The sequence below is a fragment of the Callorhinus ursinus genome, unplaced genomic scaffold (genome assembly GCF_003265705.2).
Source record: "Callorhinus ursinus isolate GAN/ISIS: 27379988/994484 unplaced genomic scaffold, GSC_fseal_2.0 scaffold3, whole genome shotgun sequence".
In the NCBI taxonomy this organism is placed as follows: domain Eukaryota; kingdom Metazoa; phylum Chordata; class Mammalia; order Carnivora; family Otariidae; genus Callorhinus; species Callorhinus ursinus.
In genome coordinates this window covers 27,585,250-27,608,674 of record NW_027397065.1, presented here as the reverse complement: position 1 = coordinate 27,608,674, position 23,425 = coordinate 27,585,250, and the positions used below count along the sequence as shown (strand labels likewise).

The 23,425-nt window shown below is 42.7% G+C and overlaps 1 protein-coding gene across 3 annotated transcripts in view; it reads left to right on the top strand.

Moving 5' to 3' along the window:
* The window catches only part of MCC (MCC regulator of WNT signaling pathway), a 387,205-nt gene that overhangs the window by 91,037 nt on the left and 272,743 nt on the right, over positions 1-23,425 (top strand). For all 3 annotated transcript variants that reach the window (XM_025866893.2, XM_073889303.1, XM_073889298.1), the window contains exon 3: positions 6,748-6,962. In XM_025866893.2, coding sequence (XP_025722678.1) covers positions 6,748-6,962 — 215 coding nt within the window. The remainder of the gene's footprint in view (positions 1-6,747; positions 6,963-23,425) is intronic.

Genomic DNA, 23,425 nt, shown 5'->3' with positions numbered 1-23,425 from the left:
AATTCTTTAGCCCTAAATCAACCCTCTTGATTACCTCCTTCATATATCTAGTTTAGACAAGCCAAGATAATAAGCTGCCAAATATTATTTTTAATTGTTTTTTTAAAGTTAAAGATGCTTGCCTCAGCTGTACTTTCAGAACTAAATTATTAACTGCCTAAGGGCAGCCATTTTCCCTTTTATATTAAATTTAGCAAACAGAACAATAGAATCTAGAGCTGGAGAAGAATTTTAAAGGTTATTTATTCCTGCTTCCTTTTGGTTGTCTCTAAACTGTCTTCCATTAGATGTTCCCAAGCCCGTGCTTAAATACATCAAGGATCATTGAACGTATTTGTACAGAGTGGGACATTAAGAAATAACCAGTAATGATGATGATGTTGATAAGCACATTTCCATAAGAAAAATGCATTTCTTCATTTCTTTCCTTCTTGTCATCTATCAGTAGTCTTGGCGCAGGGGGAAGGGAATTGCATTTCAAAATACATCTTCCACTCTATTCCTGATGTTTCATTGAAATTCAGTACGTTGTCCCTAGATAGGCCACATGTGACATATATTCAAAATAGGACACTAATCGGCTCACTTCCTGAAGATAGCCAAAGGCCGAAGAACTGACTTTTATCATTGGGAGCTAGTATTTTTTTACCTTCCCTTAGTAGGGCATGTGCTTTGCATTGCTTTGGTTTTTTGTTTTTTCCCAGAAGGATAGGTAGGCTCTATTTATCTATCCTTTCCCACCCAATTTTCCTTGTGACCACAGACCAGATTTTTAAGACAGTTGGCCTGCATTTGCAATGTAATCTGTGCTGGAGGAAGCTAGAGGTCCTCATGGGAGTTGGGCTCCTGAATTTTATACCAAGCATTGACATTAATAAATGACTAAAGACTCACACGGTGCTTCCCTTCTGGACTAAACGATTTACTGCTGCTTCTGTTGATGTCAGTATTAACTGGAAATAGTAAATGTGCTATGACAGGGAAGGCTGACAGCTGACAGCCGATTTGCTCAAATTTTCCCATGCTCCTTTCTATGGTAATGGTGTGGTGGTTCTAAATGCAGAAAGGTAGCTGCCTTGGGTGTTTTGAAAGGAGTATTTTCTCTCTTGCCACTGAGGGTAATAGATTAGGTAATGTTTTCTAAACAATCCACACAGATGAAAAATTAATGACCACTAGATTCAGACAGTGTCATAGGATACTATTAATCCAGGTCTCAGGACCGCCTAACCACTCTGTGTTATCATCTGCCTGTGATAGGATGAGAGGCCCCAATTCTCAAATGAGGGATGGAAAAGAAGGAACTGCGGGTAGAAAACAGAGGGGTAGCGAGGGTGGCCGGAGCACAAATATGATGAGTAACTCTTACCTGCTCTGCTTTTGAGCTGCTCATGCTGCTGCAGGGCTGTGTGGCTTTCCTCCTGGTGCTGGCCACCAGTTGGGGGAAGGCCAGTTGTCCTCTGGAGATAAGAGCTGACCAAGTAGAATAGGGAAGCAAAGCAGACCTGGGTGGCTCGGTCGGTTAGGCATCTGCCTTCAGCTCGGGTCATGATCCTGGAGTCCTGGGATCGAGCCCTGTGTTGGGCTCCTTGCTCAGCGGGGAGCCTGCTTCTCCCTCTGCCTGCCCCTCCCCCTGCTTGTGCTCTTTCTTTCTCTAATAGGGAAGCAAAGTCTCTCAAACCCAATAACCAAAGTCTTGGACTTACTAATGGAATATTCCTTACTCAGAGAAACATAACTTTGACTCTGACCTAATTGGCTATATATTGTCTTCATAAGAACCTAGTATTAAAGTATAAAACCATTGATTAAATTTTGGTTTGGTGCCAAAGGTTTGTTTTTCAACAGGTACCTTCTAGAAGCTGGGAGAGAGTATACCTCTCCCCCATATAGTGTTCCCTATTAAGTTGTCCAAAATGAATTACAAATAACTAGAATTGTAAGATGGGACCAGATGATTGCTAACATTCATTGATCAGTTTATTATACGCCAGGGGTTGTCTAAATGTTCTACGTATTTTTTTAAATTTTATTTTATTATGTTATGTTAGTCGCCATACAGTACATTATTAGTTTTTGATGTAATGATGCACAATTTATTTTTTTCGTATAACACCTGGTGCTCCATGTAGTACGTGCCCTCCTTAATACCCATCACCAGGCTAACCCATCCCCCCACCGCCCTCCCCTCTAGAACCCTCAGTTTGTTTCTCAGAGTCCATCGTCTCTCATGGTTCATCTCTCCCTCCGATTCCCCCCCCATTTTTCCCTTCCTTCTCCTAATGTCCTCCATGCTCTTCCTTATGTTCCACAAATAAGTGAAACCATATGATAATTGACTTTCTCTGCTTGACTTATTTCACTTAGCATAATCTCCTCCAGTCCCATCCATGTTGATGTAAAAGTTGGGTATTCATCCTTTCTGATGGCTGAGTCATATTCCATTGTCTACATATTTTCATCTTGCTTAATTCTCGCGACACCTCTGTGAAGAACATCTCAGCATCCCCATTTTAAAGACAAAGAAACTGGGGCTTAGGCTAAGTAACTTGCTTGAGATCACATAGTTGGTCACAGTGACTCTTGATTTGACCCCATGCAATCTGATTACAAAACCCTAGCTCTTAACCACTATCCTATGCAAACAGTGCAATGTCAACAAAAATAAGCCAAGAGAGAGAAAATATCCTCTTCTAAAACTGGGGAAAATGATTTAGTCATTCCTAGGCTGTGGGTAGAACTGAATAAGATAATATATGGACGATGCTTAGAACAGCACCGGGCTCCTAGTGGCCTCGAGTAGATGTTAGGTATCATGATGGTTGTTCCTGTCTCTGAGGTGACTTTAAGGTATTCTGAATGCTTTGCCTTAGCCTCATGGGGGGTTTGGCCTGCTGGGAAGGTTGCACTGAGCCTTTGGTGAATAGGCACAGCGACTGCAGGAGCTGAACCTGGGTGGCACTTTGAAGGTGGGATTAGAGCACGAGCTTGTAGCTGCTACGTACCCAGCAGAACCAGGGTCTCAGTGTTTGACAGACTTTCTGTTTCAGTATTTCTCCGAGACCAGGGTTTCCCCAGTGATGTAGTTTATGGACATGTCAAAACACCAGATGTTTTCCATGCTTTCCTGCTAAGGGAAACATTTAGAATCTGTGCTCCGCCACCTTTAAACACGAAATATTTTGGTTTGAAATAAGAGAATACACCTTATCCCTTACTTCAGAGTGCCCTGAAGATTTACCACAGCAGAAATGATGGCCTTCTCTGATCCTGGGCATGCAGAGAACTCTAAGCCCGGGCAGTGCTTGGCCTCTGGTCTTTAAAGGGATGCCACGCCATCAGTGTCCTTACTGGCCCAGAGGGCGATAGCTCAGTTGGTTGTTATGGACTGAGTGTTTGTATTCCCCCCCCCCAAATTCACATATTGAAGCCCTAGTGCCCCAGTGTGAAGGGTTTTGGAGATGTGACTTTGGGGAGATAATTAGAGTCAGATGAGATCATGATGATGGTGCCCTCATGATGGGATTCGTGTCCTTATAAGAGGAGACCAGAGAGCCTCGTGAGCATCAGGGGACAGTAGAATGGTAATGGTATCCGTGTTAAGGAAAAGAAAGCACAGTCACCTCCCCGAGGTCAACAGGCTTTTCTTGAGGTTAGCAAGGGAGTGAGGTAAGGCCGGCTATAGGGTGAGTGTGAGCCTGGAAACTTCATGATACTTCAAAAGGCAAAAGGAAGATGGTTATCAGACCTACAGTTTTGATGGTTTTCAGTGAGATCATCCTAATTAACTAATTTTGCCTCAGGAATGTTGGTTTTTATCCAGAAAAATCAGAAAAATCTTTTTCTCCAGAAAGAGAGTAATGGGAATAGGGAACTGTATTTAAAAAGTGCACTTCCCTTTCTGGGGTCCATTCACGTGGATGCTGTGATTGACTTGTCTCCCTAGCAGAAGATCTGAATTCCTCAACATCACTTTGGCAAAAATTGTTATGGTAATAGTCTGAGGGCCTTTTGATCTTGCTGATTAACATGGAGCTTGGCTAACCTGATTATATGACTCTGCCAGAAATTGGGTTTAGGTCTGTTAATACAGCATCATAAATTCAAATGAAGCTTCCTTGGGCCGTCTTATCCCAGAACTGTTGTATTTTATTATTTGAAAATGAGACTCCCTGTTTGCATAGAGATAAAGTTTAAGTGTATAATTTATTTTGATTTTAAAAATTAATTTTCATGTTGCTTTTCCTGTTAAGAAGTGAAACCCTTTTATGGTACCACATAAAATGTATGGTACCACAACCATGGATAATTCAGCCATCCACTCACTAAATGTATATTAAATGCCTGAAGTTGCAGGCCGTGTGTAAGATACCGGGTCCTGTGGTGAAACATAAAGGCAAGGGCCTAACCCTATGCTTGCTTATCTTCTGCGGGAGAGAGGAGGGCTTCTGTGACTCAAACCATTTTTCAACTCTGACCTCAGGCAGTCTTCTTGCCACGTGTTGCTGGGCCAGGACAGAGAATGTGACCCAGGTAGGCAGATGGCAGAGATCACTCAGAGGAGTGGGAGTGGGAGGAGGGCAGGTATTTTGCAGTCTATATTGAAGGAAAGCAAAACCACCCTTGCAATACAGTTGATAGACTTTAATATTAAAAGAAACTTTGAGGGGCGCCTGGGTGGCTCAGTGGTTAAGTGTCTGCCTTCAGCTCGGGTCATGATCCCAGGGTCCTGGGATCAAGCCCTGCATCAGGCTCCCTGCTCAGCGGGAAACCTGCTTCTCCCTCTCCCACTCCCCCTGCTTGTGTTCCCTCTCTTGCTATGTCTCTCTCTGTCAAAAAAATAAAGAAAATCTTAAAAAAAAAAAAGAAAGAAAGAAACTTTGAGGGGCACCTGGGTGGCTCAGTCGGTTAAGTGTCTGGCTTTGGCTCAGGTCATGGTCTCAGGGTCCTGGGATGGAGCCCCACATCGGGCTCCCTGCTCAGTGGGGAGTCTGCTTCTCCCTCTCCCCCGACTCCTGCTCATTCTCTCTCTCTCAAATAAATAAATAACTTTAAAAAATAAAAACAATAAAAAAATAAAAGAAGAAACTTTGAGCAGTTGCAAACATAGTGCTTTAATACAAAGATATGTCACTGCAGCCACACAGCACTGTACAGAGAGTATTGGGTCAGAACAACTGAAGATCAGACCATGAACCACAGGGGGAAAACATCTTAAGTGGTTCCAGGCAAAGAAAGTTTACCTAATCACATTGATTAAACTCACCAATACCCGATAAGGGGAGATTGGACATTCATATCAGAACTCACTGTACATAATTTGTAGTTTGCTATATGTAATTACACTCAAGTAAATTATAGGGTAATCTGTATATGTTCTCATTTCATAGCACAAATGGAATCATTTTAATGAGTCCCCTTTTTTTGCCATTAAAAGTCATGTGTTGAAGACCCACCAATACGAAAACTTCACAGGCAGGAATTAAGATCTGTCGTGCTCACTGCTTCATCCCCGGTACCTAGCACAGTGCCTGTGTATAGACGTTTGTGTTTTCTAGCTGCCTAGGCCTTTTGAAATACTCTTCCTGTGTTTAGGAAAGGTCTCCCTTACAAATCCTGCCTCCCCAAAGTAGAAGCCAGAAAATAGATTTCCCAGTCTCCCTTGCAGCTAAGACACAGAGGCATGTGACCCAGGCCCCACCAGCCGGCTGCACCCAAGGGACTTCTGTTCAGAAGGGAGCAACACAGGGAAGAGGGTTTTGCCCCAAAACTAATTTTTCTGGCCACGGTGACAACTGAAGCATCAGGCTTTCTCCTCCAGAGAGCTTTCCCTGAACATCCCCACCCCTCTCCAGGTCTACTTTGTCATTGTACTTTCCCATTGTATTATACTTACTAATATCTTTTATTAGGTTTTAATCTGTTGTAATGGTTAAGGTCATACTAGCTGCTCTCACCAACAAACCAAAAATGTTTAGTGACCAAAGGAATTTCCCTTTCCTCATCACATGAGGTCAAAACAGGGTGCTTGGGATCAGCAGACAGCCCTGCTGCAGGAGATCATTCAGGGACTCAGGCATCCTCCATCTTGTGGCCTCATCATCTGTACCCCACGGCTTCCAGGGGTGCCATGCCCATTTGAACCAGGCCAGAAGGCAGAGGGCATGGAGAACCGCACGCTGGGGGTTTTAGGAGCCAGGCCTTGAAGTGACTCTTGTCACTTCTGTTCACATTCTACTGCTCAGAACTCAGCCGCATGGCTACACCTAACTGGCAAACACTGTCTAGCTTCCTGTAGCTTCTTCCGGATAAGAGAAAATTATGAGAAAGTGCCATGTCTGAACTTTCTGTCTTCTCACTTGCTCCCTTCTTCCTCAACTGGGGAGAAGGATTACAATAAGAAGGCTGATCATCCGGTAACCCTGTGCAAATCACAGACAGATGTGGCTCTGCTCTGGATTTCCTTTCCTTGGCTCTCTGGTGCTTTTTTGCCAAGTGGTTCTGTTTGGGGGGCATACAGTCATTGGATAGTTATTTCTGAACGATTGGCCTGAAACTGCTTTTATCTCCAGGTTCCTCATGTGTCTATTTGAAAGAGAAAGGGCTTAGCACACAGTCTGGGCGCCACATGTGTTCTGACATGCTGGCACGAGGAAGGCTTAGGGGGTTCCAGATCATCGCCTATTGGCCACCCGCAGGCTAATGAAGGAAACATCTTTTTATTTCTCCTGCCTCTCCTGGACGTAGGTGCCCTATCAGCAGCCAGGGAGAGCTGGGAGTACGACTCGGGAGCCAGGGACCTCCAGAGCCCGGACTTGCAGAGTCAGTGGGCCCTGCAGAAGCTTCTTGAGTACAGTGGACGCTCTTTGCATCAGCAGGCTGCTGCCCTCCACAAACTGCTCACACAGTCACGGCATTTTGGCAGCTCTGTAGGAGGAAGCTATCTGGAGCTGGCCAACACGGTGAGTACTTTCTGGTTCATAGAACACGTCTTTTGGCCTGTGTGTATTGCAGTACAGATAATTTGATTTTGAGCTCCAAGGGACATTCTGGGTATAGTCTTTCTTCTGGAGCTAAACATTGTACCGTTGACAGCATTGCCAGGGATGTTAAGTGCTCCAAACACTTGTGATCAGTGACTTCACTCTCATCATTGAGAGCAAAGTGGACTCCTAAAAGGCGTTTCAGTGAAGTCTGTAACTTGCATGGATTTAATTACTAGGGTAACGACATCAGCGTTTCCATGACTAGAGTACTTCTATGGTACCAGACATTTCAAATTGATAGGATATAATTCTTTCTGTTCCCTAATTTGGATGTTACTCATTTAAAATACAAAGAGGAAAACATTTCATTGAAAGTTTGATTGTTTCTGCTTGTACTTTAAAAGTAGTTTTTGTTGACAACCACACCCCCCCCACCATTGCCTTGTGGCACTCTCTCCCTTGTGCTATACTCAATAAATTTCTATCTCCTTTAAAAATATATATTTTCTGCTGAAAAGAAACAAAATTTCATTATTATTTAACCTTCCCTTTGACCTTGGGATGAATCACTACCAGGGTGACCCTTTAGTGAAGAGCTATTGTCTTCCCTTTGAAGTTGAGCTGCAGAACGCAGGGGGGTAGCTGATGGTTTGGTCCATTTTGGGTGACATGCAGGCAGTTTATAAATTGAGATTGCTATCCAAACATTGGGAAAGGTCTACAAACCTACCTGGCTTTTTTGAAACTGAAGTTTGAATGGTGGAATAAACATCTTGACAACTTCACTTATGTATATTTAATTTATAGTCTGCTGTGACATAGACTAGTGATTTTCAAACTTCTTGTGTTTGAAGTAAATTTTCTAATTCTGACATTTTGGGTGACATGTTTGGAGGAACTAACAATTCTAAATATACCAGCAATAATTAAAATACAGTCCTTAGACAAATCCCAATTAAAGGACATTCTATAAAATACCTGATCAGTATTCTTCAAAACTGTCAAGGATACTAGAGGCAAGGAAAATCTGAGAAAGAGAAACCATCACAGCTCAGAGGAGCCTGAGAAGATATGACAACTAAATGTAATGTGGCACCCTGGATGGGACATTAGGTAAAAATCTAAGGAAACTTGGATAAATTATGGGCTTTAGTTAATAATAATGTGTCAGTATTGTTTCATTAATTGTGACAACTATAACCATAGTAATGTAAGATGTTAATAATAACAGAAACAGGGTGTGAGGTATTTGAGAACTATCTTTGCAACTTTTCTGTAAATCTATAACATACAGAAGTGTTCACTTTATTAAAATTCATGAAGTATACCCTTACAGTTTACACACTTCATATGTTTTACATCTATAAAAGCTTATGATGAACACATAATCAATAATGATGACTGTTTATTGGGATACACTGAATAAGTAAAAAAAAAAGAAAGAAAAGGAGAGAGAGGCAGAAGGAAACAAAGAAACAAAGAAAGAAACAAAGATGGGATGCCTGGGTGGCTCAGTCAGTTAAGCATCTGCCTTCTGCTCAGGTCATAATCTCAGGGTCCTGGAATCGAGCCCCATGTCGGGCTCCCTGCTCAGTGGGGAGTCTGCTCCTTCCTCTCCCTCTGCCTCTCCCTTCCACTCATTCTCTCTCTCTCTCTCTCTCAAATAAATAAATAAAATCTCTTAAAAAAAGAAAGAAACATAGAAAGAAACTATAACCCCTCAAACAAAGTTGTACACTCTTACTTAAGGTGATCCCTTGGTGGGAATGAGACCATAAATACAAATGCAGGAACTGAAGTCCTGTGACTTCATTATCACAATGTGATTTATTTTTTCACTGAATTGAACATTTCAAAATACTGGGGCACCTGGCTGGCTCAGTTGGTTAGGCATCTAAGTCCTGATTTCCAGGGACATGATCTCAGGGTGGTGAGATCGAGCCCTGCATCAAGCCCCTAGTGGGGCCCTGTGCTCTGCGGTCAGTCTGCTTGAGATTCTCTCTCCCTCTCCGTCTGCCCCTCCGCTCCTCCCCCACCCCCACGTGCACTCTCAGGCTCGAGCTCTCTCTCTCTCTCAAAAACAAAAAAAGTTTGAAAATTTCAAAATACTATTTAAACTCACAGACCCTAGGTAATGTCCTTGGACCCTGTGGTAGGGTGCATTTTTGAACCCTGATTCTTCACCCTTTCCTGTATCTTCACCATTTGTCTTGTGACTTTGGAGTCCTCCTACCAAACGTGAGAAATAATAAATGATCATGATTCTAACCATCGCATTTAGGGCGGTTTGTGTCACAGCAATAGTTGACTCAGGCTCTGTTCACAGGGACCCATGGAGCCCACTTTGAAGAATACCTCACATAGGCAGCCAAAGAAAGCAAATACCCTCTCTAAACTGCGCACCTGGGGCCGTCCCTTCACTTATGTACTCACATTACACATAGTTTAAGTTCCTACTAAAACAAATCCTGAACTAATAAAATTAAGCTCTGTTTTTTTCTAGTGACTAAGAGCAAAACACATTTTTATCAGTGTCCAGTTCAGAGACAGAAAGCGCACAGTAATTCACACAGGGGAAGTTTAACATAAAAAATGATTAACTAGTCGCAGGAGATTACTTACTAAGGAGTAAAGAAAATTCTAATGAACACAGTGGTAGCATGTGTAAAGAGCGGCCACTACCTCCAGAGTGGAGGCATAGTGCTCGAGAAAGACACAAATTTAGAAGAGGGCCCTCTCCTCAGCAGACCCCACTGAAAGGGAGCGGCTGGGGACCACCAGATGGCAGAGAAGTTCCCTGAGACGCTACAGTCCAGGGCTGCTGAGCAGGAAGCCAGCGCTCTGGAGTGTCAGCTCAGCTTGCTGGATGCCACCCGTTTGGGTGTCCACAAGACTCGTTGAGCAACACTAGGAGGGTGCCCACTGAGGTGTCCACTGAGGAATTCACTGGGAAGCGGCCTGCTGCTTGGTGCCAGAAATCCACTGGGAAGTCCCCCAAATGGTGCCACCAAATGGGGTGACACTGGCTGTCCTGTGCTCCTGGCCGCCATCCACCATAAGAGCTTCAGGGAAGAAGAGCAGCACAGAACCAGGATGAGAATTCCTTATAGAAAAAGGAGAGGGGCGCCTGGGTGGCTCAGAGAGTTGAGCGTCTGGCTCTTGGTTTTGGCTCTATTGTGATCTTGGGGTCGTGGGGTCAAGCCCCATGTCGGGCTCTGTGCTCAGTGCAGAGTCTGCTTGGGATTCTTTCTCTCCCTCTCCCTCTGTCCCTCCCACTCATGCTCACTCTCTCTCTCTCTAAAATAAATGAATCATTAAAAAAAAGGAGAGGGGCTCCTGGGTGGCTCTGTCCTTAAGCGTCTGCCCTCAGCTCGGGTCATAGTGCCAGGGCCCTGGGATCGAGCCCTGCATCGGGCTCCCTGCTCAGCGGGGAAGCCTGCTTCTCCCTCTCCCACTCCCCCCGCTTGTGTTCCCTCTCTTGCTGTGTCTCTCTGTCAAATAAATAAATAAATAAATAAAGTCTTAAAAAAAAAAAAGGAGAAATGTTTACAGGGTCCAGCTTCACTATCACAAGCAAGGCAAGGAGAGATGGATTTGAAGATGAGAGGCAATAAATCAACAACTGGCACTGGCATTTGTAGCATTGAGAATCTTCTGGGAGCTTCCTATACAAGCTTTTACCTTTCTAAGCATCCCTTCCTTTTCTTCTACCACCAAATACCTGTCTTCTCCTTCTACCAAAGACAGTGGATATTACGACTTTGAGGCTTAACACACTGTTCAAAATGCAAAGACAACAAGATGGTGGTGTACATAGAAGCTTATAGCAGCTAGACCCATGGTCTAGAGTAAGGGTTTATTACAAGGGGTAGACCTGACACGAATGTGGGAGCTGGGTGAGTGATCTGTGCAGGCTGTTGACTCTGCATCTAGGGTTGAACCTGAAGTTACTCCAAGTCGATCAGATCTGCATACGAGAAGGAAAGCTGAGTGCAGAGGAGGCAAAGACAGGCCAGCACGCATGAGGACAACCTGAGACCCATAAGGACACAGTGGAACCCACTTCTGTTCTCTTATTACCACGACCAACCTCAGTGCTGTGGGGGACCTGCAGGGGGGACGTTGGCCCCCCGTTATCCTGGAGCTGCACACACACCTGGCCCAGGACTCAGAGCAGAAGGAGGAGGAGACCTGGGGGATCTGGAGCTGCCACAAGCCCGATACACCAGTAGCTAAGCAGCCCCTTAACCGTAACGTCCAGAAATCTTCACTTCTACCTCCTGGATTTCACATAGGTCTCTCAGGGCCGTACAGAATCACACAGGCAAGAGAACTCTGGGAAATGGCATTCCAGCTTAGCTAAATGGACAGGGCAGTGGCAAAACTGCCGGTACCACGTAAGCCTAACTCAGAAGGCAATCAGCAAAGCAAGATGAGACTCTTCAGGAGCTTAGTAAAGAGAGATGCCTTGGGAATGATGCATTGTCGGCTCTCTGATGGATTTTCTCTCTGAAGATTTGTCCTGCAGTGAAGAGTCTAAGTATTAATTGTGATGTGATAGATTCTGAGTAGTGACATATTTAAGTATTATAAAACATAACTGAAGTTTTACCTTTTGGCTACGACACTGATAAATTTCTGAATGGTGTATCAATTTCTCCGATAGATTCTTTTCAGCCATCCTACTTGTTTTAAGTATTCATTATCAGCTTTATTAATTTTTACTAATAAAGACATTACCTAATTGATGGTGATTAAAAGTAATTATTGTATAAAAGAAGTCATGCACAAGATATAAAGTATTTGAAGCAATACAGAAAGTTGATGAAAAGTTGAAGTCATCATTTGTCTCCCCGTTTCCCCTCATTTAGAAGGCCTTCACCAAATTTTTCTTTTTTTTTTAATGTATCCCTGAATTGCTTTTAATTTAGAGAACTTTCCATTTCTCCTTTTGTAATTTTAAGATGCTATGATCATTATGGTTCTTTCCAAACTCGGGATGACCACATCAAAGCCTTTGTTCAAGAGATGTATCCTGATTGTGGTTAAAGCAAGCTGATTGTTCTGTGAGCACCCTCTTCTGGGCATTGTTCAGAATCAAAGAACAAGAGATTCTTAAGCACACAGCATGCTGATCACTCTTCAAGTTTTCAGAGAATTGAGACAGTACAAATAAAATACTGGATTTTTGAGAGGGGTGACAGAAGGGTCTAGAATATAGGGTAGATAGAAACTTTTCAGAATCTTGAATTGTTACTTCCAAAAGATTAAAAGCTGAATTTCAATAAGTAAACAAATTAGGTTCTGTGGAGAGACAAATAATACTGTTGGCTTTGTGTTGTTTGTTACCTTAAAAGCCAACTATCTCTGCTCCGTGAGTTTCCCTAACATTTCAAATGATGACTTTCTAGGCACACTTTGCCTCTCTCTATGCAGGTGAAAAGAGCAGTTCTGCTTCCTGCTTCCTGTTCTTCAAGGCCAGTTTCCTCTAGAATCTTCTGGTTAATTTGGCTTCAACCTGGCCCATTTTAAGATTTAATTTCATACTTCAAGTGTTTTTGCAAAAGTGATTTACGTTTTTACCTGTGCTAAAAGTCCAGCGTGCTACCCATTGCACCATAGAGCCTGCAGTGATTTCCAAGGAGATTTCCAAGGAGGGAAAAAAAAGATTATATAGCCTCTCCTATCCTTCTTTGAATCAGCTTTACTATCCTGCCAGGTTCTTCAATAAATTAGGTAAATCTTAGAACAATGCTCATTCTGTATCTATATGAAAGTCATGTTTTTCCTTTTATTGAAAATTATATTTTGACACTCTATTCTCTTTTTTGGTTTGTTTATTGCGAGTGAAAATAGAGAACTGGATAGGAGTTAACAAATGCAACCCTTACAGCTTGCCATGTAAATTCCCCCGGGTCATTACCTTTAGATTAGGCTTGTCCCGGTCAGTCTCGTCCTGGCCCTTTCCTTTCTTATTTCTTACAGGACTTTAAATCCTTTTCTTCTTCTTTGTCTTTTATACCCACCTCAACCCCCCACCCCACCACCCTCACCTCTTTTCTGGAGAAAAATCCCCCCACATCGCCTTACCCCTGACATCCTAGGTTCTGAAGCTGGTACTTCCTGGAAGGGACTAGAAAGGAACATAGAGTCCTGTAGAGTCCTGTAAATTTTCTAGCCCCAAAGAAATTCTTTGCATCTGCCGGGAAACTGGGAACGGGTGTTGTGAAGCTCTACCAGGTTTACAACCAGGGTACTTTAGTTCAATCCGTGGTCAACAAAAAAGATAATGTGGATGTATATACAAACTATCATTTTAGCTCACGCTTTTGTTGATTACATGGCATGGAAGCATACAGAAGTTGCCAGAAAAAAAGGCACTAGAGTGGAAGAGTTACTTCTTTGAAACTTATTTGCCTTTTGGGAGATTTCCATTATTGTACAGAGATGATTTATTATGGTGTATACTAATTCTTTGTGAAGATTGAGTTGTGAAAAAGCCCTCACAAGTACGTTTTAATCTCTGAAGTACTCTGCAGTGATAAAATTGAGATGAAGTTCCAACATCCTTTTGAAATTACAAAACTCCTTACAGGAAGAATTTTAAATTTGACAGAGGTCTTTATTTGTGAAAAGGAAGATGCTCTCAAAGGATTGTTGCTTATTATTATTGCTATTATTAGTATAAAATCTGCAAATATAGGAACAGTGGTTTAAGTTAGTTTTTTTTTTTTTTTCCTGGAGAGGTTCTCTGTTCTTATTTAGCAGAATCTGAACTTATTCATACTTTTTCCCCTCTGCTCTTAGTTTAGCTTCTGTTTCCTCCGTGTCTTTGTCACAAATGGAAAGACTGACCAACTTACAGGGTGGCCAGAGGAATCCCCATCTTTTTCCCTTCTAGTTTATTCAGATTGTGAAGAGATGTTAACCTGACAGTCCTTACCAACAAATTATCATCAATAAGACACACAAAAGGCAGGCATACCACCCTTATGAAGCTTTTAATCTTGGGAATGAATGGAGTCCCTGCATAACACATGTTCATTCTACTAGAGAACAATGGCTCCCAGATACTGCAAATCCATGGACCAGTAACATTTCAAAAAATTGAGACTTGCCAACTTTTTATTTTGCCAAAAATCAAAAAGCCACTCTACCTACTATCTAATACCACCATCATTCCATAAAAGAGAGGACTTTTGCGGCACAAATATAGGTAGGCATCTCTAAATAAGTACATAAATGGAAAAGAAAAATTTAACTTCATGGAAGAATTCACAGTTGTTCTTGTTTTTCCCATATCTCCATTAACTGGTGGGAACTTTGGCACGGATGAGATTCTGTAGCAGGGTCACTGCGGATGTAGACTTTACCCACATATCCTGTGCTTGTAGTCTGACATTGGATAAGTCATTTAACCTCTGCTAGCATCTGTGTTCTCATAAAAGAGGGATAATAATACCTTCTTTATATGATTGTCCTGGAAACTAAACAAGATAATGTGTAGAAAGTGCTTAATACAACGCCTCATGCAAGTAGGTGCTCAATAAATACTCATGGTTGTTATTGCTATTTTCCCCACCAAGTTATCAGAAATAAGCCTTGAGAGTTACTTACAAATGGATATGTTTGGGGTGGAAACAATTTGGAAACAAAAACTTAAAACATTCTGAAGAAATGACATCTCAAGAAGATACTGAGATTTCGAGATGTTGAGTACTTTTTTATGAGCTAGGAGTAGTCTCAAAGATGTTGTTGTTAAAAATTTTGTCGAGTAATCCTATATGTAGAATTCACACGGAAATACCAGATCATGCAAAAGGGTAATAATTCCTACCTTTGTCTAACCCCGCCATTTAAAAACATGGGGATATGGAAGCCCAGATAAAAAAATCCCCTTAATGTCAGCTAGAGAGAAGTGGTAAGACCAGGACCGGAGGGTGGATTTCCTGACACCCCACTGTGCTCCTGCCCCTGACTAGGGGACGGCCCTTGCCATTGGCAAGAGAAGGAACAGCTGCTGGTGGGAAACGGGGGACCCCTGTGTCCTCTCCTTAGGATCTTTGCTGTGGGCTCTGGGTCACTCTTCTGTTCTGCTGTGTGGTGCTGGGTGGTGGTTCTTATGTCCTCTACTCTCTTTTGTGGAGGTAACATTCAACCATTTGTTAAAATACTGGTATGCTTCTCTACCAGGCCCCCCCACTGCCCTGGCTACCTGGTGCCATCCGCTGTCCCTCAGGGACGCACAACCTCCCCATGGGTCAGCCTCTGAGGGGAGGCCCCTGCAGGGCCTGGTACTGCTGCCAGCTGGCATCCTCCAGGCAGATGTTCTAGATGCTTGTGACTGGGCCACATCCTGCCGTTAAATGTTTTAAGTATCTCTTCTGCCCTCTGGCAACCTGTTGGACCGAAACAATAAATCCAGTTTTAGGGCCTGATAACAATGTGGACGTCAACAGGTAGTGAGGAGGCAGGAAGCCCTCTGATATTCCTCTCTTAGAAAGTCTTTAAAATGATCCTGTTGGAGGGGGGCGCCTGGCTGGCTCAGTCGGTAGAGCACGCGACTCTTGATCTCAGGGTTGTGAGTTCAAAGCCCCGCGTGAGTTGTAGAGATTCCTTAAAAAAAACAAACAAACAAACAAAAAAAAACTTAAAAAAATGATTCTGTTGGATGGTTCAATAGGGGTTCATGTTTTATTCTGCTTTCTACTGTCTTTGGGGGTAAGACCTCTGGTTTGCCAGGATGAAGGAATTTTGTCAATTTTAAGTACACACTAGAGGGCAGTGGCCCCATGTGTAGACACCTGACAATTACCACTGTCTGCATTTTTCCGCCCTTCCGTTGTATAGGGGAGGGGGAGAGGAGTCGCCTCCACACCACACAAAGCTATTTATGTCTGAAGTGTTTTATGAACACAGAGCAGCTGCTTGGGAGCACCCTGTCTGTCATTCCTCGTAGTTTCTTTTCCATCCTGCTTCCAATCACTTCTCAGTGGGGCTTTAGTAGTGGACTTAGTTATTGTTCACATCGTAATGTCCTTTTTCTTTCTTTCTTTCTTTTTTTTTTTAAGACAAGGCACAGAAAAGGTGGGAAACAAACATTCCTAATTGGGGGCAGTATGGTTTTCTGTCTTTGCCTCTTTGCATTTTCAAATAAAGTCATCAATTAAGAATGAAGAGAAAAATATGGTGAAGGGTCCTTGTATTTTGCACGTGCAGAGGCAAAAACCATTTACCCAAGTCCGCAGAGCTGCCCCCTTGGCCATGATCACTAAGGAGAATCATGTTTCAACTGTGTTTACCTCTCCTGAGGGTTCCTAAGTAGTAGGAGGCCTGCTTGCTGAGAGGGGCGTAGCCAGTCTGTGTGAGAGAGAGAGGGGTAGGGGTGGGGGGGTTTAGAGACCGTGAAGCCACGAGGCTGTGTGTTTGCGGAGCTCTAGGGTATTGAAGAGAGAAGTTCTGGTGCAGCTGATCATGGCGTGGCGTTCAAGAGGAAAGCAAAGGGACGCTAAGACGTATGTCAGTGGATTACTTATGAATCTAACTTTCATGGAATCTGAGGAACCTAAATAAAGGGTTTGGTTTATTTTTAATTATTTTTGGTTGTTGTTCCTTTGAAAGGGATAACCCTCTGAGCCTGGATTCTGTGAGTCCCTTAGATTTATAAAAGTTGTAGATAGAATACACTTAGTGGGGTGTGTTTCTAAATTTGTGATATCTACAGCAGTTGTGTTCATACATACATACATATATCTAGATCTATAAATTGTTTAAGTGTTTGAAATGTTTGTTCACTATGTTTATTCTTAAGCACTTATGGGACATAAGATGCTCTTTTTTGGATTCACCCAACTAGAGGCCTGGAGGGGGGAGAGGGAGAGGACATCTGGACCCTCATAACAGCCCGTGCTCTGCAACGTGGGGACAGGGATTCCCTCTGCATTTCTCTTGGTGTTGCTAATATTTATTGAGCATTTACTGTACACCACGTATTGTGTTAAGTGCTCGGCATGGATTATCTTGCTTAGTCCTCACAATAACCAGATGCCATACGTGTGGTTATGATCCCTGTTTACAGATGAGGAATTTGAGGTTCAGGGAAGTTGCCTGCGGTGTAACAGTGAGCATGCAGCAGGCTGAGATTTCAACGCAGGCTGTCTGGAGGGAGGCTGCAGGTGGTGCCATCACCAAACCATCCCTTCTCCTGATCGGATCGACAGGGTGCACTGCGGTCTCACACACCCTGAGCTGGCTACAGGCTTTCTGACCTTATTCCTTCAGAGTACAGCCAAGATACTCTGGCTGTTCTGGGGAGAGCCTGGACCATCTCTCTCTCTCTCTCCCTCTCTCTCTCTCTCTCTCTCTGTCACGCACACACACACTCATTGGTTGGGTTTTCATGTCTCTGATTCATATAAGACATTGTCACTGGAGAGTAATTAAAACCTCTGGTGGATTTACGGTGGAGCCTCCTGACATGCTTGTGTAGTTCTCTATGCCTAGATGACAGGGAAAATCAGCATTAAATGCTGAGAGAAATGCACCTGCCACTGTGCTGCAGTTAGAGGAATCTATCAAAGATGCATTTGAAACGCAGAGGCCTCTGTCTAATTTCCAGGAATAGCGCAGGCTTCCTTCAGCTCCACTTAAAGGGGGAGAGAAGAAAAGTTAGTGGGGAGAGAGGTGGACCCTCATCTTCACTTGTCAGTAGATTCTTCAGGGGCCGAGGAGTAATCTCTTCGCCAGTCCTGTGTCTCTTGGGTCTTTGAGGTAATTATCCTTGTGCCATGGCTGAGGGCAAAACCTGTCCCGAGAGACAGAAGCAGGCAGAAGGACTAATGTGTCCTACTATTGTTCCTGCTACTAATTGGTCACATTGGTTAAGTGTCTATTATGGGCTGGATATTCCTAGGGGGAGTCTCGCCTGTATCATCTCATCTAATCCATAGACAGACAGCCCCTCTTTGAAGCCTGAGCCTTTCCAGCCTTCCCCCAACTATCACTTATTGTGCCATTTGTTTCTCTGGGGGTCGGGGAAGGTGCTGCCTGCTTTAAGCAGGCGCTGCCTGCTTTAAGAGTGGCATTCACACAGCTCAAGAGGAAATAAACATTGTCAATGACTAAGGCAGAAAAGGACTAGCTGACTTATGAATTATGTGTCAATTTTACTTCTACTGAGAAGGATCATTTTGTTGTTAGTTTATAGTTCATGTTCACAGATGTCAGTATAATAGGTTTCACGCTAAAATGTGATAATAATTAATAGTAGCAATTATAATAACCCAAATGTCAACTGTCCCTTTGTCCTTCAGTTTCAGTGTCTATCTGTGCTATCTCTAATTTTGCCCTCATTGCAACCCAGAATTGGAACTCAGGGAAAAGAATCTATGGTCACAAATGAATTGGTGAGCGGGGCACCTGGCTGGCTCAGTCAGTAGGGTGTGCAACTCTTGATCTCAGGGTTGTGGGTTTGAGCCCCACGTTGTGTATAGAGATTACTTAAAAATAAAATCTTAATGGGGTGCCTGGCTGGCTCAGTCAATGGAGCCTGTGACTCTTGATCTCGGGGTGTGAGTTTGAGCCTCGTGTTGGGTGTAGAGATTACTTTAAAAAAATCTTAGCAGTGCCTGGATGGCTCAGTCGGTTAAGCGTCCAACTCTTGGTTTCGGCTCCGGTCGTGATCTCACGGTCCTGGGATGGAGCCCCGCATCAGGCTCTGTGTTCAGTGCAGAGTCTGCTTCAGATTCTCTCTCCTTCTCCCTCCCGCTCACTCTCTCTCTCTAATAAATAAATAAAATCTTTAAAAAATATCTTAAAACAACAACAAATGAATTGGTGAGCAACATGGGTTTTGTAAGGGATGAGGACATGGAGAGATTTGTATCACAAGTAAATCACCCTCCACACACACACAACTCTTCTTAAGCAAGGCGTTTAAGAGTCCATATGAGATACTTACATGTTCTGGAGACCCTCCCTGTCTCAGATCTGAGGCTTTTCTCTCTATGTTCTATACCCTTCTCCCTGGCAGTGCCCCTGCCCACTCTTCCCTATGCCCTTCTCCTTCACAGGAGGGATGCAAATTCCTCTCCTGATATTGTATGTTGTAGTTTAGAAACCATTTTTTGTTACTAAATACATTCTTAGCATCTTATGCTTCCACCCTTTGTGCTTTATCAAAGTATTCCTTTCAAAGAAACTCTACTTACAAGAAATTCTAGGGGAATAAAATTTTTGTTTCATTATAGAAAAAGGCCTTATTAGGACAGGATTCTGAAATGAAGGACCATCTACAGAATCTTGACGGTAAATCGTGTGACGTCGCCCACCCCAATTCAGACATCTTACATTTAACAGTACATGAAGGGGTTCATTAGCATGGGAATTTATGAAGATGATAGAGTTTTGAGAGTAACTGAATCCATATTTTGTAGTGAAAACCACAAGAAAATTCATTATAAACTTAATGTAGCCCCAAGGGGTGCCTGGCTGGCTCAGTTGGTAGTGCATGCAACTCTTGATCTTGGGGTCGTGAGTTCAAGACCACATTGGGCATAGAGCTTACTTAAAACGAAAACAAAAACAAAAACAACTTAAGATAGCACCAAAACTACATCAATAATATATTGTGATTTCTATTGTGTGTCCTAACTTCCCCTTTACTATGAAACCAGATATAACCTTCAACCAGACAGTCCTGGTTCTGTTTGGGTTCTTCTGTGTGCCCCATATTACTCTTATCCATAGTTCTGGTTCATAGTTAGATGTGAGAAATTCAAACCATATCACATTCAAACATATTTTCTCCACTCGTGCCCACTAATGGCTTTAATCTAGACAAAATATCTAATTTACGACCAGAGGTGTAAATGAAACCTTATTACTGTATTTGCTCATTGCCTCCCCCCTCCTCCTCTCTCCTCCCACAGTCATCTCGGGTTACCTTTTTACAATGCAGTCCAAATTCCTGGTTTTTACCCTGGCTTTCCAGAGTTCAGGTACATCAAGATCATGTCTCTGTTAGAGCTTGTTGGCTAAAAATATTTCCAATGAATCCAAAAAGGTAACCGTAGTATCCGAGGGGTAAAACTATATCAGGGTTGGTTATGGATGAATGGTTTAAAATTCCTGTGAACTTTAACTGTGGACTGGCTCCTTTTATGAGCAAAATACAGGTTTTATGCTCTTGAAAGTCTTGCCTTCACATGAATTAAACCTTGATATGGCATCATGCATTGTAATACTTTCCATTAAGTAAATGGCTTTCAGTTGTTCAATAAAATATGCAAGATTATCACTGAGATTTAAGTTTCTCCGGGCCCACAGTACTTGTGATTCTGGAAGACAGCCTAAGATAGCAACAAAAGACTTTGCAGGGATGTCCAGGGAATCATATGAAAATAGAATAGCTAATGTCCAAGAGGGGAAGAATTTTTATTTCAAACTTGATATCAGGTTATTAGAGATATATTGAGAGAAACTTAGACAACCAGGACAACCAGAACTTAATAGACTTCTCCAGACAGGCTTTGTTTTGAGGTTGAGAATTCAGTTTGAGCACTGTTACTGTATGAATTACTAAAAGTGTATCCATTTCTTCAAGCACTGCTCCTATAGTTACAGAGGGGAGTTGTTGGTTAGGATTTGTGGCAAGAAGAAACCTTTTTTTCTACTCTCCCCAATTTACTTATCTCAGTGGGAGGTATAAAAATGGTGCCAAAATCCTCTATGTAATGAACAGTCCTCAACTTTTATTTTCCTTTTCTAGTGAGGGAGGAGGGAGGCTGAAATTAAGGAAATGCATATTTGTGCAATGGCAACTCAGTGACAACTGCAGGTTTGAATGGATGGCCCTGCCTTTAGACTCACAGAAAGACAGAGGGGTAGCGTTCTTGGTGCTATTTATTCTCTTCCTTATGTTTTCTGTATCTTCCAAACTACCTAAAATCAGTATTAGTGCCTTTTATAGAGGAGAAGGAAAAAAAACCTAAAAAATCTTAGTTGTGACCAGTATATATTACATACAGGCATGAGGGTACGAGAAGATACTTACCAACATGAAAATGGTATTTATCTTGGAGTAATTGGGGTGACCAGTAATGTTCAGGTTTCTTTCTCTTTTGTGCATTTGCATTTCTTAATTATTCTGCAATTCATATTACCTGCGTAATAAATGAGTATTTTTCTACAGGGAGCATTATCTACATAATAAAACACTAAGTTGCTTTTCTTAAAAAAAAAAACCCATACCAAAGAGTAAATATTTGTACTGTAAATTTGTTCTTGTTATGTCAACATTTTAGGCTTAGCAAATAGATAACTCTCTTCTACGTTTGGAATTGGGTTCAGTGAGGTTCAGAGACTGCCTCAGAGGAGGCCGCGAGGGGGCATCTGGCTGGCTCAGTCAGTAGGGACTGGTGATCTCAGGGTCATGAGTTCAAGCCCCACGCTGGGTGCAGAGCCTGCTTAAAAAAAGAAAAGAAAAGAAAAGAAAAGGCCCTGTGGTCCTGCAGAAATGGGCAGAGACCCCTGTTGTTCTCTCCCCTGCAGCAGCCCAGAGGCCACAGCAGGCCTGAATCTAGAATAATTGCATCGGTAATTGTGACAGTATTAGATCTTTTCCTCATTCCTAATGCTTTCAAACCATTCCTGATCATTCTTTATTGAGCTCCTGAATAACTGAAGAGTAGATAGCAGGCCAGGCATCAGTATTCCTTCCCCATACTGCAACCCCACTGAGGTTTTTAAAACAGAACAGATCACATTAGTCTTCTGCTAAAGACTCATCAAAGGATTCCCAATGCATTAAGAATGTAATTTAAACTCTTTACAAGAGACGCCGCCTGATTTGGCTAAGACAGCCTCTGTGACTTCATCTTTCCCACTTCCCCATAGGAATAAGCTCTGGCCATGCTGCCCCCATATACAGCTCAGGACCTTCCTGTGGTACCCCTGTTCTGGAATGCGGTTCTTCATCCTGCTACCACCAACCGCTACCTTCTCCTCAGGACTGACTCCATTTTATCCGTCGCAGCCTAAATGTCTCCCTTCTCAAGGAGGCCTTACCAGATGGCTGTGTTTAAATAGGCGTGTTCTGCCTCTCACCCAGTCTCTCCTGTTGTAGTTACCCATGGCTGTACAACAAATCACCCCAAACCTTAGTGGCTTAAAACAACAAGTGTTTATTGTCTCACACAGTTTCTGGGGATCACGAATCCAAGTGTGGCAGGGCTGGGTTGATCTGGCTCAGGGTCTCTCAGGAGCTTGCAGTGAAGACTTCAGCAAGGGCTGGGGTCATCTGAAGGCTCGACTGGGGCTGGGGGCTCTGCTTCCAAAGTGACTCACCCACCTTTCTGCCAAGGCAGTGCTGCATGTTTGCTATTTCCAGTTAACTGTTTACTTGCTTATTGTTTGTCTCTTCCCACTCATTCGCTCTCTGTCCTCTGCACCCAGCCCAGTGCTTACCACACTGTTGGTGCTCAACAGATACTTGTTGAATGAATAGGAAACCCCTACCTTCTAACTCAGCAGATTGCTTAAAACAGGAGGTATAAATTGGGATAAAATGAACATTGCTGGCTAATGTTGACTTCATCCAAGAAACTTTAATGGAATAAGTGGATCAGATAGGAGGAGTTGACTTCCTCTTTATGTGCAGAAGCACTTTCATTTACTTCAGTTGGGAAACTAGTAATGTACAGTTTCAATTTTTTTCATAAATGATTTCCTTGATTTTTTAAGTGAAACTGTTCACAACAGATTTGTTTTTTTTTGTATCATTTCCTGTGGGATCATTTTATTTACAGTTGACCCTTGAACAACAGAAGTTTGAACTCCATGGATTCACTTATAAACAGATTTTTAAAATTCTTTTTGGCAAATACAGTACTGCAAATGTATTTTCTCTTCCTCATGATTTTCTTTTTTTTAAATCTTTTTTTTTAAAGATTTTATTTATTTATTTGACAGAGAGAGACACAGCTAGAGAGGGAACACAAGCAGGGGGAGTGGGAGAGGGAGAAGCAGGCTTCCCACAGAGCAGGGAGCCCAATGCTGGCCCGATCCCAGGACCCTGGGATCACAACCTGAGCCGAAGGCAGACGCTTAACGACTGAGCCACCCAGGCGCCCCTCCTCATGATTTTATTAAGAGTTTCTTTTCTCTGGCTTACTTTATTGTAAAAATACAGTATGTAATACATATAACATGCAAATATGTGTTGATTATTTGTATTATCAGTGGGACTTTCCATCAACACTAGGCTATTAGTAAAGTTTTGGGGAAGTCAAAAGTTATACACAAGGGCATCTGGGTGGCTCAGTTGGTTGTCCCTGCCCCCTGCTTGTGCTCTTTCACTCAGATAACCAAATAAAATCTTTTTAAAAAAGTTATACATATATTTTTGACTGTGCAAGGGTCAGTGTCCCTAACCCCAGGGT